The 17,018-nt window shown below is 34.8% G+C and overlaps 1 protein-coding gene across 1 annotated transcript; it reads left to right on the top strand.

Moving 5' to 3' along the window:
- Nucleotides 1–6,232: 6,232 nt before the first annotated feature.
- LOC114637009 (olfactory receptor 6C76) lies at nucleotides 6,233–7,219 on the top strand. The gene has a single exon (XM_028785140.1). It carries the CDS (start codon nucleotides 6,233–6,235, stop codon nucleotides 7,217–7,219), a length of 987 nt encoding a protein of 328 aa, XP_028640973.1.
- The last annotated feature ends 9,799 nt before the right edge of the window (nucleotides 7,220–17,018 follow it).

Here is a 17,018-nt window from a genome sequence, read left to right as displayed (position 1 = left end):
GCTGGTTTACACAACTAATATAGGTTACCTCCTTTAGCAACCCCTTGGTAGCACTCTATTTTTACTTTACATATACCAGAAAATCTCCTAAAGCCTGGAAAGATGAGATGATTTGTCCTGAATAGGCTTTGGGTGCTTGAACAATAAGGCAAACTATTTTCTCTCAAAGTCCTTTTAGGGAGAATTGCATATTTATCATAATATACCTACCCATAATTAGATGTATATGTTATTAAAATCAGATGGATTATGGAAAGGTACTTTTACAGTTGGCAAAGAGCTTATGTAATAAACGTCTGTCAATGAAAATAAAGAGCCACTCCATTGTGCTGCTAAGCAACAGACATCTGTTCTTGAACAACGTAAAAGAGAGCCTCCAACAATAATGAGGGTTCTTAGGAATTCATATGACCAGCAGTCAATTTGACAGTGTTTCCTTCTAAAGTCTGTACCATCACTCTGCTTGATCAATGTTTCCTTGATTCTTCACCATCTATGTGAGCCTTTATTTCAATTCCCAACTACCATAACACAATGATTCAACGAACACAGAGAAATTAAACCTAATATTGAATTTTGTAAACATTACTTCATCTATATGAACAATTATGTAGACATTCATGATTAGATTCAATATACATTGTAAATCAGACACTCAAATAGTTAGCTTTATATAACTGAAATGTGTAATAGCAGCTGCACACAAAAAAAAAAAAACAATGCCAAGAGGCACATGGTGAAGTTAATATTGACCATTATGGTGATTTATACTGCTTTTCAACTTTCTATGATCTAGAATCTTCTTGGATACAGATCTCTGAGCATTTTTGTGAGAGATTGTCCAGATTAGGTTAACTGAAGTTAGATGATACATTTTAAATATGAATGGCACTGTTTAATAAACTTGGGTCACAGATTGTATAAATAGGAGAAACTAGTGAAAAACTGCATTCATTGCTCTTTGATTTCTGATAAAATATGCAAGGTGACCACTGACCTCAGCTTCCCCAATTTATGATTTCTTTATACTATGAACTAAATCCTGTAAGCTGAAATAAACTCTTCCCTTGAGTTGCTTTTAAAAATATTTTAATTTAATTTATTTATTTTACTTATTCACTTACATCCAGCTCACTGTCCCCTTCCTGGTGACCCATCCCACCATCCTTCCTTCCTCCACTCTGCCCCTCCCTTTCTCCCCTGGACAAGAATCAACTCTCTTGCTATTCCACCATCCTGGCACTTCAAGTCTCTGTAAGGTTAGTCACTGCCTCTCCCACTGAGGCCAGACAAGACAGCCTTACTCACTTAGTTCATTGGTCCACTAACTATAATGAAAGCCATCCTATCATGAATATTATTGTTTGTAGGGTTTCCATGCTGTGTAATTACATAATGAAAACAACTTATGCCCCATAGATTTAGATCTTCAACAAATACATTCATCTCAAATTTTATATAAAGAGTAAGAACCTTAATAAAATTTTATATTAACATATAGCCACATGTGTGTGTGACTTTCTTTTCTTTTCTGTAGAATGAGATATTCAGAATGTACATAAGAAAAATTACTTGAAACCATGATCTTTTATGTAAGTGTGCCACTTTTTATGGGTTTACTTTATTTTTAATTCTGTGTTTCTGTAAGGGTGTATACATATGCCCAGGAAGTTTAAAGGCATCAGATTCCAGGAGCTGGAGTCATAAGCAGTTGTGAGTCATCTGACATAGGTGTTGAGAACAGAACTCTGGTCCTTGCTACAAATCTATGATAAATAAAGAGATCGTAACAGGCTGACACGTCTAGTCTGGAGAAGATCACCTTTTGAAATGAAACACAGCATCAAACTTGCCAGGACTAATTCAGTGACTTTATATTTTGACATACAACTTCATTGTCAAATAAATGAAATGGGAGATTAGGAAGATGTAGCTCAGGAAGTCACTGAGAACTAATGCAGTGTTTATAAAACTCCATTTAATGTGGGATTGAGTATAAAAGAATATAGCTGCTGGTGCTAAACAAACACATCAAACACACAGTGTGCACCTTTCAAGTTTTTAAAGCACCACTGAAAGCAGTATACACTATTTAGTAGACATGTAAATTCACAAATAGATATAAAATCATTGAGAACTCCAGAGATTAAATTTTTATTTGTGTAAAATACAAAGATCACAGGTAAGATAATATAATAAAATATGTATATGGCTGTTTCCACAGCTTATTTGATAAATTGTTTTCCATGTAAGCATGAGGACATAAGTTCAATCCCCAGACCCTATGGAAAAATGCTGTGCATGGTGATTTGTGTTTATGATTATTGAGGATGGAGAGACAGGTGAATCCCTGGGACTCACTGAGAAGCAATCATATCTGAGTCAAATCAGTCAACTCTGGGTTCATAGGACGATAATGAGGACACCCAAGATTCTGTAATTAAAACATAATAGGGCAGCAGTGGCTCAGCATGTAAATATTCTTTTTATTAAGTCTGATGATTCAAGTTCAATTCCCAGAATCTTTATGGTGGAGGAGATAGGTGACTCCTGAAGTATGTACTGTAGTCTCCATATCCTGAGGGTGTACACATAGAAGCACACTCACACACATACTCACTAAGAAGTAATGGAAAATGGCATAATAAAATTTTGTGTTTATGAGATAGAAAAATAACAATGATAATAGTGTATGAAATTATAAAACTGATTTTTAGGGCGGAGCAGATCATCAATTAACAGAAAACTATAGAGAAATTTTAATGCAGCAAATGATGGCTCTGGCAAGCAATCATGGCTAAAGACATTCTATGTCTATATGATACAGCTGGAATGTAGACATGCCCAGAATAAGAGTATGACCTCTCTGGAATACAGACATGCCCTTAGTACAAATCTTTAATCCCAAACAATAAATGTGAGGTTAGTTTATAGAAGGAATCAGCCATGTTTGAAAGTGACATCTAATTGAAGGGCAGACAATGTGATGAATCAGAGAAAGATTTGACAGAATGAGTCAGAGATGGGATACACCCAACTCTCATGAGAACAAACAGTAAAGAGGTAACTCAAGAGAGCAGCCTTTCACACATCCACAAACACACACTCACTCACACTGAGAGATAGATAGAGAGGTAGAGACAAACAAACAGCAGACAGAGATGGAGACACAGAGAGAGAGGGGGGGGAGGGAGGGAGGGAGGGAGGGAGGGGGGAGGGAGAGAGAGAGAGAGAGAGAGAGAGAGAGAGAGAGAGAGAAAGACAGACAGACAGAGAGAGATCATGTTACTGGGACAGTTTACAGAGACAGGTTGCAGGTGAAGACAGAAAAAAGCCAGAAAAAGAGCCAGAGCCAGAAAGTTAGAACAGATTGCCAGAGTTAGTTTGAGGCCATGAAGAGCAATTCAATCAGAAGTCAATAGAGAAGCCAATGTGAATCGGTCACCTCGGGGTAGAGTTTTGAGCCAGAAGAGCTGAGTTTAATCAGCCAGAAAGAGTTGAGAAAGAACTAGAAAAGATGAGCTTATTCAGCAGTAAGCCTCTGAGACAACAAATATATTAGACAAATAAAAGTTAACATTTATAGATGCTTATAATATAAATGAAAATTTGAATATGAAATAAAATGATATGTTTTCTTAGGTGCTTCTCAATGCTGTGCAGGCAGGCTATTCATAGGGTTTTACTATCTGAATATAAACTATAGATACATATACCACACATATAGAGTAAATGGTTGCAGAAATGATTCTCTTAGCAATACTCTACAGTGTCCATAAGATATACACAGGTGTCCCTGTTTTTAAAAAAATCCATAAGATGTCTTAATGGCATAAGAAAGAAAGCAGTTTATATCAAGATAAGAAAAATAAAGATATATGATTTTGAGGGAACTTGGTGAGATGATATATCATATTTGCCTTTAAAAATATCAGATTGGAAAAAGATTTAAAGGATCTCAAAATATATCATTTACCACAATTTCTCAATCATAAATAGAACAAAGTCACCTTCAGTTAATACATATGTAAAAGTAGCTACATCAAAACTGTGGGGAAATATATTGAACAAGAACAATAGGTCACTACACCTATGATTGTAGGTTTTGGTTGGAGAAGGTAGGAGGAAAAGAACTTCAAGTCAATCCTTGCCTACATAACAGGTTCAAGGCCAGCTGCATTTTCTCATTAGACCTCTACTGTACCTTTACTTCCATGTTTTAAACTGATTTTTCCTTGTGTTGAGGATAACACATATTCCATGTCACTATGCCTCAAATTGTCCTCCACCCTCAAAATGGAGTCCCAGGCTGCTTGTAAAATAGAGTCTCTTGGGACAGGCACAGCCTAAAAAGCCTACTACTGTTTTACAGACTGTGGAGTAACTCAGAGTAGCGTATAGTCTATCTCAATACTGTCCTATGAAAATCAATGTGAGAAGATAATTATAATTTTGTTAGATCTCATTCCTTCAAAAACGCCTAACTGACTACTTTCAGGTAAGTTCTGCAATCTCCTGGGATGTAGGTCACATAATCAACCAATTAAATATAATAACTGGAAGTAATATTCTACTTGTATACACTAGTGCCCTATTATTATTTATCCCAGAAGTCATATATTTCCATGTTTTGTAGAATTTTTTGAAGTTATATGTTGTAAACATAGTATAAATGATATGTTTTCCCCCCTAGGGAAACATTGCCAACATTCCTTTGGGAAATATTAGACCAATCTGAATAATTTTATAACAATACAATGCTCATATGGAGATGTATTTTAAAAATATTTTAAGGACTATGTCAGGATCCAAGATACTAGATGATTTTGGAAAACACATAAAGATGCTTCACAGCATGTTTTGAGATTAGACATTATGGGTGCTGTGAGGAGACAACCAGCTTTGAGGGAGGAGAGATGTCAACACTAATTTCTCTTTGTGCTACAGGATCATCGCATGGATTTGGTTCAAGAAAAACTAATCATATTGTTATATGCCTGATACTTTAAATTGGTAAGTATTTTTAAGTTGTTTATATTTAATGTGTCAGCTTTATCTACTGTCCTCCCATACAGTTTATTTATAATTCAGTTTCACATATATATATATACATATATATATGTGAAACTGAATTATAAATAATATATATATATGTGAAACTGAATTATAAATAATATATATATGTGAAACTGAATTAAAAATAAACTGTATGATAAATAATAAATATAAATAAAATTATAAATAAACTATAATATATATGTCACACACATATATATGTCATATATATGTCATATATCATATATGTGTGTTTATGGTGCATATATATATATATATATGATGAATTTCCTTAATATTTTAGTATCTATTATTTACACTGAGCAAGTCAATTTCATATTGATATAGCTATTTAAGATAGTACTAAAGATTATATTAAAATATTTGTATATGTCAGCTGTCAGTTATGAATTATTGTTATATGATGTGAACATACTCTCTGTTCTTGCTGTTTGGTGCTTAACTAAATTTCAAAACCTTTTAAAGCAATTTTATATACATCAACAAAAACTGCTATGTTAGCTGAATTTAATGAGAAGAGTCTCTATTTCAGAGATCAAGAATGAAGGTTAAAAATTGCAAGTCTCCAATAATACAAGGAGGCAAAATTTATAATGAATTTTTCAAAAATGGGGATATAATTTAATTGTTTAAAATACAAAAATATACTGGCATTTATCATTTTGTTAAGAAAATATTTATAGAAGCTACATTGTTTAGTTTTCTAGTTTGATATTTAGACCAACCCTGTATATAATTAAATTGATCACCGTTTTCCACAATGATCAAGAACTTCGTTTTATAGAAAAGATGACATAGGAAAAGAATAATGATGTTAATAATGAAGAACTAGATGGATTTATACTGAATTACTACATTTTATACAATAGCAAATGTAATAGATGGTCGCAGGATGAAAGCAGAAAAACATCTGGCTTTAAGCATTGAAAATGAATCTTCAGAGATATGCTCAAATTGTAGACAACATAAAATACTGAGAGACAGAGATAGCGGGACATAGACACATACAGACAGTCACACACTCAGACTTACACAAAGAGAAAGAGCAAAAAAAGAGAGACAGACAGAGACAGAGACAGACAGACAGACAGACAGACAGACAGACAGACAGATCTGTGCTTGTCTTGTGGCTCATGTTTGTGTTTCCATGTTTTCTATGTTGATTTTATCAGTTAGATTTGTTGTAGACAAAGCATCAGAGATGAGGAACAGAACTTCAGTGACATACTTCATTCTTCTGGGTCTGACAGACGATCCTGAGCTTCAGGTTGTGATTTTCTTTTTTCTGTTTCTGACATATGTGCTGAGCATTACTGGAAATTTAACCATCATTACGCTCACTCTGCTGGATTCCCACCTGAAGACCCCCATGTATTTCTTCCTCAGGAATTTCTCTTTCTTAGAAATCTCATTTACCTCTGTCTGTAACCCTAGGTTTTTGGTCAGCATCTTAACTGGGGACAAATCAATCTCCTACAATGCTTGTGCTGCCCAACTATTTTTCTTTATCTTCCTTGGCTCAACAGAGTTTTTCCTTCTGGCATCCATGTCCTATGATCGCTATGTGGCTATTTGCAAGCCCCTGCACTATACAACCATCATCAGTAACAAGATCTGCCACCAGCTCATACTCAGCTCCTGGCTGGCTGGTTTCTTGGTAATTTTTCCTCCACTGGCCATGGGCTTGGAGCTAGATTTCTGTGACTCCAACATTATTGACCACTTCACATGTGACTCTGCTCCTTTGCTGCAAATATCCTGCACAGACACAAGCACCTTGGAGCTCATGAGCTTTATATTAGCTTTGATCACGCTTATGACCACGCTGATGCTGATAATTCTCTCTTACAGCTGTATTCTCAGAACTATTCTGAAATTTCCCTCAGCCAAACAAAGGGAAAAGGCTTTCTCAACCTGCTCCTCACACATGATTGTTGTCTCCATATCTTATGGAAGCTGCATCTTCATGTATGTGAAAACATCTGCCAAGGCTGGAGTTGCTTTGACAAAGGGCGTGGCTATGCTGAACACCTCTGTTGCACCCATGTTGAATCCTTTTATTTACACTTTAAGAAACCAGCAGGTGAAACAAGCATTTAAGGATCTTGTGAAAAAAAAGCTTGCCTCAAAAACACTGATCTGATATAGCTTACAAATGAAAAAAGTGACAGTTTCAACCATAAAACTAATGAACGTATCCTTGTTTTAGTTCATCTCAGAAATAAAAGTATATGCTACTCTTAATGGAGTTACTGTACTCATGTTGTAATTCACTTTGATTCCCTTTTATGAGTTTCTGAGCATGATTATTATGGGATGGTTTTACTAATTTATATTATAAAATTCCCGTATCATATTTCTCAATTGGCACAGCCATATCCATTGGACACAGCAAGAGTCACGAAGCCAGTACAGCTGCTTGCACTGAGCTTCCTTGTTAATTCACTTGTATGTTGTACAATTATCTATTTCTATCTCTCTCTCTCTATATATATATATACACATACATACATACATACATACACACACACACACACACACACACACACATATATATAATATATAAATTTTTATGGTACTGAAAAAATGAATTCATCCTACTGTTTCAGCTGTTGTTAAAATTTCTTAAGTGAGATGAAACTGAGTGCTCGGCCCTTCCTGAGGTGGCAGCTGAGGGCTGTTGCTGATAGGGTAGCAGCAGTAGGTGATACATAGTACTTGAGCGGAGGGAAGGATTCAGGTGTGATGGTCAGGAAGAATCTCCCAACTCTGACTGACTAGCCACCAGGTGCTTCACTATTTATACATTTTCACAGAAAAGAGATAGGCTAGTGATTATCCAAGTTGTACATATTATGTATTTCATTTTTCATTGAATGTCTAGGGTCACAAGTCCATTTACTATAATAAAACACAAAGAAAAAACAGATATTATTATTATTATTAGGTATATAACTCCAATTTAAAGAATCTAAAAAATGTCTCCTTCAAAACACATTTGACAGCCTATTTTTAGACTTGCAAGGTTTGTAGTTTTAAAGCATACCAAACAGCAATATCTGAACTAGTCTTTTTATGAATAGCAAATACTAACACCTAATTTCTTTTATTATACGTTTCATCATCTATAAAGTAGGAAAAGTTTTATTTTTGTCAATACATGTTATTTATTGAGTTTTATTCTGCCTGGGTTGTACTCTGTTGATCCTCTTTAAACTATATTTTCAGAGAGCCCTAAGCCTATAATAAAAATAGACCTTGAATCTGTAACCTATTCTCCTGGCCTGTCAGAGTTTGTCATTTGTATATGTTTAGTGTTCACCAATTATACAGTTAGAGTTTGCTCAGGCACAGATACCCTAAGTAAGTGTCTAGAATAATGGTCTCATCAAGCTATGTGTTTGTCTGTGCTTTATAATCTTGGGGCATAAGGAAGACTTCCAAATAGTGGTCATATAAAGTTAATTTTAGGATTTTTCCTAAAAAGACTCAGATATAATTTTCTCAGAAAAAGACATAAAATGAATGATAGTGCAGAATGTCCCCAAAAATGCAGCGTGAAAAAAGCAAAACCCAAAAGTTAGAGAACGAAGGACAGTGATTGTAGTAATCCTCTCAGCTTTGCTGGTACTATGTCAAGCAGCTGTACTGGCTTCATGACTCTTGCTGTGTCCAATGGATATGGCTGTGCCAATTGAGAAATATGATATGGGAATTACCAATAAATATACAGAACATTAAAAGTGTGGAGTTCTCAAAAAGAGAACAAATGGAAAAGAAAACAAATATGATGTTAAATGGAAAGGAGAGATACTAATTTTTGAGCTAAACATGAAACAATTTAAAACCTTCTTAAAGCCTGCTTAAAGTTTCAAAATAGAATTCTATTTATGGTGATGATTACAAATTAACAGAAAAATATTTACTTTTTGCAAGTGATTGTTTTTATAATACTTTTTTATTTACTGTGATTTTATTATTTATAGTAGCTTAAGCAGCAAAAAATGAAGTTCAACATTAAGAATAATTCATTAATTATAATTTTTACAAGAAGAAAGTGAAGTGGAGGTGATGTGACTCTATTTTTATTAAAATATATTGGAAAATGAATAATTTCATGCTTGTCAAAGTTTTTGAATTACAATTATTACAATTATTACTCAAATAAATGGACAATAACACATTTTTATTTAAAAAACCTTTTTAAATTGAATATCTTATCTATTTACATTTCAAATGTTATCTCTTTTCCCAGTTTCCTCTCTGTAAATGCCTTTTCCATCCCCCATTACCGGGATTCTATGAGAGTGCTCTCCTACCCTCCACCCACTCCTGCCTAGTCTCACCGTCCTACCATTCCTCTACACTGGGACATCAAGCCTTCACAGGACCAAGGACCTCCCCTTAACATTGATGCCAGATACAGCCCTTTCAGCTCTTTCAGTCCTTCCCATAACTCCTCCATTGGAGTCCCTGTGCACAGTCCCATGGTTGGTTGCGAGCATCCTCATCTTTATTGGTCATGAACTGGCAAAGCCTCTCAGGTGACAACTGTATCAGGCTCCTGTCAGCAAGCACTTCTTGGCATCCGCAATAGTGTCTGGGTTTGGTATGTCTTCAGGTTGGATAGATCCCCAGGTGGGAGAAGTCTCTGGATGGCCTTTCCTTCAGTTTCTCCTCCACTTGTTGTCCTTGTATTTCCATGTTTGTTGTTTTGTGACTGAGTTACCTCACTCAGGATGATATTTTCTAGATCCGTCCATTTGCCTCCGAATTTCCTGAAGTCATTGTTTTTAGTAGTTGAGTAGTATTCTGTTGTGTAAATGTACCACATTTTCTGTATCCATTCCTCTGTTGAGGGACATCTGGTTTTTTTTTTTTTTCCAGCTTCTGGCTATCACAAATAAGTCAGCTATGAACGTAGTGGAGCATGTCCTCCTGTGGCATAGTGGGGCATTTTTGGTGTACATGCCCAAGAGTGGTATAGCTGGGTCCTCAAGTAGTATTATGCCAAATTTTCTGAGGAACCACCAGAATGATTTCCAGAGTGGTTGTACCAGCTTGCAATCCCACCAGCAATGGAGGAGTGTTCCTCTTTCTGTATATCTTCACCAGCATCTGCTGTCACCTGAGTTTTTGATCTTATCTATTCTGACTAGTGTGAGGTGGAATCTCAGGGTCGTTTTGATTTGCATTTCCATGATGACTGATTTTGAACATTTCTTTAGGCACTTCTTGGTCATTTGATATTGCTCAGGTAATGTCCATTTTTCTGAGGAACCACCAGACTGATTTCCAGAGTGGTTGTACTAGCTTACAGTCCCACCAGCAATGAAGGAGTGTTCCTCTTTCTCCACACCCTCACCAGCATCTGCTGTCACCTAAGTTTTTGGTCTTAGCCATTCTGACTGGTATGAGGTAGAATCTCAGGGTTGTTTTGATTTATGTTTTGCTGATAACTAAGTGTTGGGAGACAACTCCTAGCAGAAAGCAACTATCATCTTTACAGCCATCTCAAGCCATATACCCTGACAAGAGGCTTGTTTTCAACAGCCCACAACAGCTGAGCACACTCTGATAAACATCTTGTTATTCTCACATATCTTGTTTTGCTGTTTAGTGCCTCCAGCTGCAAGGTGCACAAGGTATCCACGCTGCAAGGCACATGACATAGTGCCTTCAGCTGTGTTCCCCTGCTTGTCCATGAGGGCAAGGCACTTGGTAAAGCATATAAATACCCAGGATTTCCTTTGAATAGGAGACTTGATCAGACTCTGTCTTGTCTCCATTCTTCGCATCCCTCGCACCTCCGTCCCCATTCTCTTTCTTGCTAGACCCTGACCCCTGAGGACCGGAGCAGCTCGGGCCGGGACATCTAAGGATGTTGAACACTTCTTTATGTGATTTTCAGCCATTGGCATTTCCTCAGTGGAGAATTCTCTGTTTAGCTCTGTTCCCCATTTTTAATAGGGTTATTTGGTTCTCTGGAGTCTAACTTCTGTGGTTCATTGTATATATTAGATATTAATCCTCTATCAGATTAGGATTGGTAAAGACCTTTCCCCAACCTGTTGGTTGCTGTTTTGTCCTATTGACAATGTCCTTTGGCTTACAGTTTTGCAATTTTATGAAGTCCCATTTGTTAATTCTTGATCTTAGAGCATAAACCATAGGTTTTCTGTTCAGGAACTTTTCCTCTGTGCCTATGTGTTTGAGGCTTTTCCACACTTTCTCTTCTATTAGTTTCAATGTTTCTGGTTTTTATGCAGAGGTCCTTGGTCCACTTGGACTTGAGCCTTGTACAGGGAGATAAGAATGAATCAATTTGCATTCTTCTACATGTTGACTGCCAGTGGAACCAGCAGCATTTGTTGAAAATGTTGTCTTTTTCCCACTGGATGGTTTTAGCTCCTTTGTTAAAGTTCAAGTGACCATAGGTGTGTGGGTTCATTTCTGGATCTTCTATTCTATTCCATTGATCTACCTGCCCGCCATTCTACCAATACCATGAAGTTTTTATCACTATTGCTCTGTAATACAGCTTGAGGTCAGGGATGGTGATTCCCCCAGAAGATCTTTTATTTTTTATAGAAATTTTCATTTTTTTTTTTACTTTTTATAATCAAATCATAATTTTTACTTATTCACACAGGGGTTATAAACACAAGAAGGCAGGATGGGGGAAGTAGTCATAGATCTTTTATTGTTGAGGATAGTTTTCACTATCCTGGATTTTTTTTATTCCAAATGAATTTGAGAATTTCTCTTTCTAACTTTATGAAGAACTGAGCTGGAATTTTGATGGGGGTTGCATAGAATCTGTAGATTGCTTTTGGCAAGATGGCCATTTTTACTATATTAATCCTGCCAATCCATGAGCATGGGAGATCTTTTCATCTTCTGAGATCTTCTTTGATTTCTTTTTTCAAAGAGTTGAAGTTCTTGTCATACAAATCTTTCACTTGCTTGGTTAGATTCACTCCAAGATATCTCATATTATTTGTTACTATTGATTTGCAGAGTGGTTATTCCAATTTTTAATCCCACCAGCAATGGAAAAGTGCTCCCCTTTCTCCACATTCTTGCCAGCATGTGTTGTCACTTGAGGTTGATCTTAACCATTGTGATGGGTGTAAGGTGTGATTCTGCAGTCATTTAGATTTGCATTTCTCTGATGATTAAGGACATTAAACATTTCTTTAAGAGCTTCTCAGTCATTTGATATACCTCTGTTGAGAATTCTTTGTTTAGTTCTATACCCCATTTTTGATTGGCTAATTTAGTTTTTTTGGACTTTAAATTCTTGGGTTCTTTGTATATTTTGGATATTTGCAGTCTATCAGATGTAGGGTTAGTAAAGATCTTTTTTCAAATCTGTAGGTTATCATTTTGTCCTATAGACTGTGTCCTTTGTCTTACAGAAGCTTTTCAGTTTCATGAGGTCTCATTTGTCAACTGTTGATCTTAGAACCTGAGCCATTGATGTCCTGTTCAGGTAAAATTTCCCCATGCCAACACACTCCAGGCTCTTTCTTAATCTCTCTCCTATTAGATGCAGTGTATCTGGTTTTATGTTGAGTTTCTTGATCCATTTGTACTTGAGCTTTGTGCAAGGTGATAAATATGGATCTATTTTGATTCTTCTACATGCAGACTACCAGTTAGACCAGTACCATTTATTGAAGATAAACTACTGTATGGTTTGTCATCTTACCACTCTCACCAATGGACAGGTCACTGCAATAGAAACTAGACAGAGACACAGTGAATCTAACAGAAGTTATGAACCAAATGGATTTAACAGATATCTACAGAACTTTTCACCCCTAAACAAAAAAAAATATACCTTCTTATCAGCACTGTGTAGAATATTCTCCAAAACTGACTATATAATTAGATACAAAACAACCCTCAGCAGACACAAGAAGATTGAAGTAATTCCATGCATACTATCATATCACCATGGAGTAAGGCTGGACTCAAATAACAACAAAATCAACAGAAAGTCCAAATACTCATGGAAACTGAACAAATCTCTATTCAAGTATAACTTGGTCAGGGAAGAAATAAGAAAGAAACTAAAAACATTCTAGAATTCAATGAAAATGAAGGCATAGCATTCCCAAATTTACGAGACACTGTGAAATCAGTGTCAAGAGGAAAATTCACAGTATTAATTGATTTCATAAAGAAATGGCAGAGATTGTATACTAGTAACTTAACAGCATACCTTAAAGCTCTAGAACATTAGGAAGCAAACATATCCAAGAGGAATAGGCATCAGGAAATAGCCAAACTCCGGGATAAAATCAATCAGTTAGAAACAGACATCAGTACAAATAATACTATAACATTTTAAAATTAAAATGTTTAGTTATATCATGTCTTTTATTATTTTATTATGTTTTATCAATCAAAATCTTTACCTCTTTTAGGAAATTTTGTGATTTCATTGTTGAATACAGAAAAGTTTTTCCATGTTTTAAAATTTTTAATTAAAATGTAATTATATTTTTTCCAACTTTCTATATACTTCTCTTACTTCCTTTAATATTCATGATTATTTTCTTTGATTATTTTTGAAACCTGCCAGGTAATGACAATCAGTATCCTATCCAACCTTGAGGCCTATGGACCTGACCTATCAACAATAATCAGACCTGTAATAAATTTCTAAAGAGGAAATAGTGGGTTTCAAGTCTTACTGGTAACTAACTTTGTAATTGTACTTAAAACTTACTCAATAGGAAGGAGATCATTCCTGGTACTGGAAACCTAGTCAATTACACAGGAATAGTGAGGTCATGGATCATAGAAGAGGATCTACTATGGCCATTTTACTAGACTTTCATGATTACTAACTGCATGCAAACATTAACCTTATACCCACAGATAAGTGTAGCTTCCATCCATTATCAAAGAAACTTCTATTTGCCATTGGTTGAGGCCATCACAGAAAACCACAAGTGGTCACATTAGAGTACAACTGACCTTGCAGTGTCCAGCCCCTGATAGGAACATAGACAAGACAATCCTTCCAGTAAAGCTCAAGAGATTTGCCAGAATAAGGACAAAAACATTGCAAGACTTGGCGACCAGGAAGCTTATTTGTGTCTTGTAGAAATTACAGGAAAGCTATATTCAAAATAGAGTTTTAAGGAAAAGATTTAATTCATTACTTTGTTCCTTGATCTTGTCTTCATTTGGTACTTTTCTTTGTGCTAATATATACATCTTCTTTCTCAGCAAAACAATTTAGCATTTCTGTAATCAAATGTGGGTATCCAAATATCTTCAAACCTAAGAAGAAGATACTTGTTTTTAAACAACTAAATTTGGCAATTAGAAATTATTAATAAGCTATGCTTGCTCAAAAATACACTGACCACAATCAAAATTTCCAAAGGACTTTTTTCTGTTTTAATAGTGTTCTAAAACATGTTTATTTGATGCTCTTGGAAAAGATAACTTCTAACTTTGCATGTTTGAAGACTTCTAATATGCCTAGTTTTTCACCAATTAGCCAACAGGAAGACTGCAATTTTCTCCACAATTCTCCAGTATGGTTTCTGATTCAAAGACTAGAAATTCAAATACAATTATATGATTTAGACTTCATAACTTTTATTTTATGAATTGTAACATAGGTGAGGGATTATTAGTGTTTTATAAGATGAAAAAATCAAATCATAGTTTCATTACTGGGTCATTTACGTTTTGAGTATGTTTCATTGTTTATGCAATTATTCTTTAAATTTTAAAATAGTGTTTCATTGTTTATGTAATTATTTTTTAAATTTTTAAATAGTATTTGTTTCCTTATTTATATTATTTTTCTTAAAATTTTTAAATCATGTGTTTTATTCCTTGGAAATTTCATGAAAATATGCAATGTATGTTGACCACATTCATTCACCACTGCCTCTTTCTATCTCACCTTAGTATTCCTCATCTTCTCCCCTCTGAACTTCATGTTGTGTTTTTATTTTATATTTTGTCATGTATGTTATGTTAATGTTAAATTATTCTTGGGTGTTTTAAAGAAAATCAATATTATTTCACTTACATTAACAGAACATGTTAGAATCACCTTTTCTTGATTATATGAACATTTATAATAAAAGGCAATTATGCTCCTTGAAATCATATCTAATCTTCTGGACAGGAAAATTAGCATTAAAGAATTGTTCATGTTAATTAAAAGCAGGCTATTAACATGTGAATTTTTAAAAATAAAGTGACATTTATTTTCAGTCATATCTCTGAGCATGTTAGTTTTTGCTTTATACAACAATTCCTTATAAACTATTTTTTAAAATATCAGAGAAATCATGAGATAATGCATATGTGTTCAACTAATTTAATCTTACATTTTCATTAAAATTATGGTAGCTGAAATCATTTCCTGGAAATTGACTAATACCATTTCCTAGTTATTTAAACAGTAAAATAGCCTTTCTACAGGAAACCAAAGGGCACAGTGTCCCTAACCTAAAGAAAAGAAAGAAATAATTTTAAAACATGCAAAACAATTTTTGAACCATCTTATTTAATAGTGAATTAAAATAAGTAGGTGGAAGCTGTGATGAATAGGTAGCTGAGTTAGGAAGATGGCAAGTTCAATTCGTATTATTTAGTGATAGACTCACACACTTGGAATACAAAGATAGACCTTCAAAGTAATTATTCCTGAAAAGGGATTAATTTAGCATTATCTCCAAAATAATTAACTCTACAGTGAGACCTTATCTTAAAAGTAAAAGCTCTACTTAAGAAGCTGAGGCTGGAGGATTGTAAGAACTATCAGTTAAACCTAGGTTATACAGTGATTAACAAACCATCAAGGACTAATACTCCATGACTTCGTTTCATAAATATTCATTTTTACAAGTATAGTGAGATAAAGTACTATGTTAAAAATAACCATTTTGGAAACTAGGGAGTGGCCCAGTGGGTAACACCTTTGATATGTAAGCATCAGAACATGAGTTTGGATCCCCAAAATCTACATAACAGCTGGATACAGTGTGTCTGTAACCTAGGGATGCTGATCCTAGGATCTTGTTCACTAGTCTACCAGCCAAGCAAACACAAGGAGCTTCACGTTCAATAAGAAGTTGTATCCCAAAATACAGGTTAATTCATCAAGAAAAGACATCCTGATGTTAGCCTTTGGCCTCTATACATGCCTGTATGGGTAGGCATACACTTGCATCATTGCCCTCCATACATACTGAAATTAATTAAAAATACTTTCAAGACCATTGTAGAAGCACTGTAGCAAGTGTGAAATAATATTGTATCTTATGACAATCATTACTTTGGAGATAATGCCAAATTAATCCCTTTTGAGGAATAATTACTTTGATGGTCTATGTTTGTATTCTCAGTGTGTGAGTCTATCACTAAGGCAACAACATCCAAGTATCCAATAGAAACATTACTCCTATTTGTTATCTCAAAAGCTATAATGTTCTATATCAGTTATTCAAATGAAACTCTATACAATATGTGACTTTGGAGTGAATATTGGAAAAGCCTTTATAATTTATTTCTTTATTTAGTATACTTGGGCATCACAACATGTCTGTAAGGCCAGAGTTATCTACTGAGCCCTCTTGCCAGCCTTAATCTTGGGATAACTTCTTTAAAGATCTATGAACACCTAAATGTAAACTTTATTCAGTTAATAGTTGTTCAGTTAATAGTTGCTATAGTGTCTATCAGATACTGAACACTGCTTTAGTGCTTTTTTATTCATTTTCATTAGTTATCTTACTAGGAAAATTAGTATAATTATAAGCGTTTTTTTGGATTTTGAAAATGTAGAGAAATTGTATATAGTCATGGAAGAATCTAGAAATTATGGAGAAAAGTTGCAAGGAGATCTCTCTCTCTCTCTCTCTCTCTCTCTCTTTCCATATATATATATGAATGATATA

Source organism: Grammomys surdaster, unplaced genomic scaffold (genome assembly GCF_004785775.1).
Source record: "Grammomys surdaster isolate TR1022 unplaced genomic scaffold, NIH_TR_1.0 125125, whole genome shotgun sequence".
In the NCBI taxonomy this organism is placed as follows: Eukaryota; Metazoa; Chordata; class Mammalia; order Rodentia; family Muridae; genus Grammomys; species Grammomys surdaster.
Note: the sequence above shows the minus strand (reverse complement) of the source record. Positions and strands in the feature narration are given on the sequence as shown.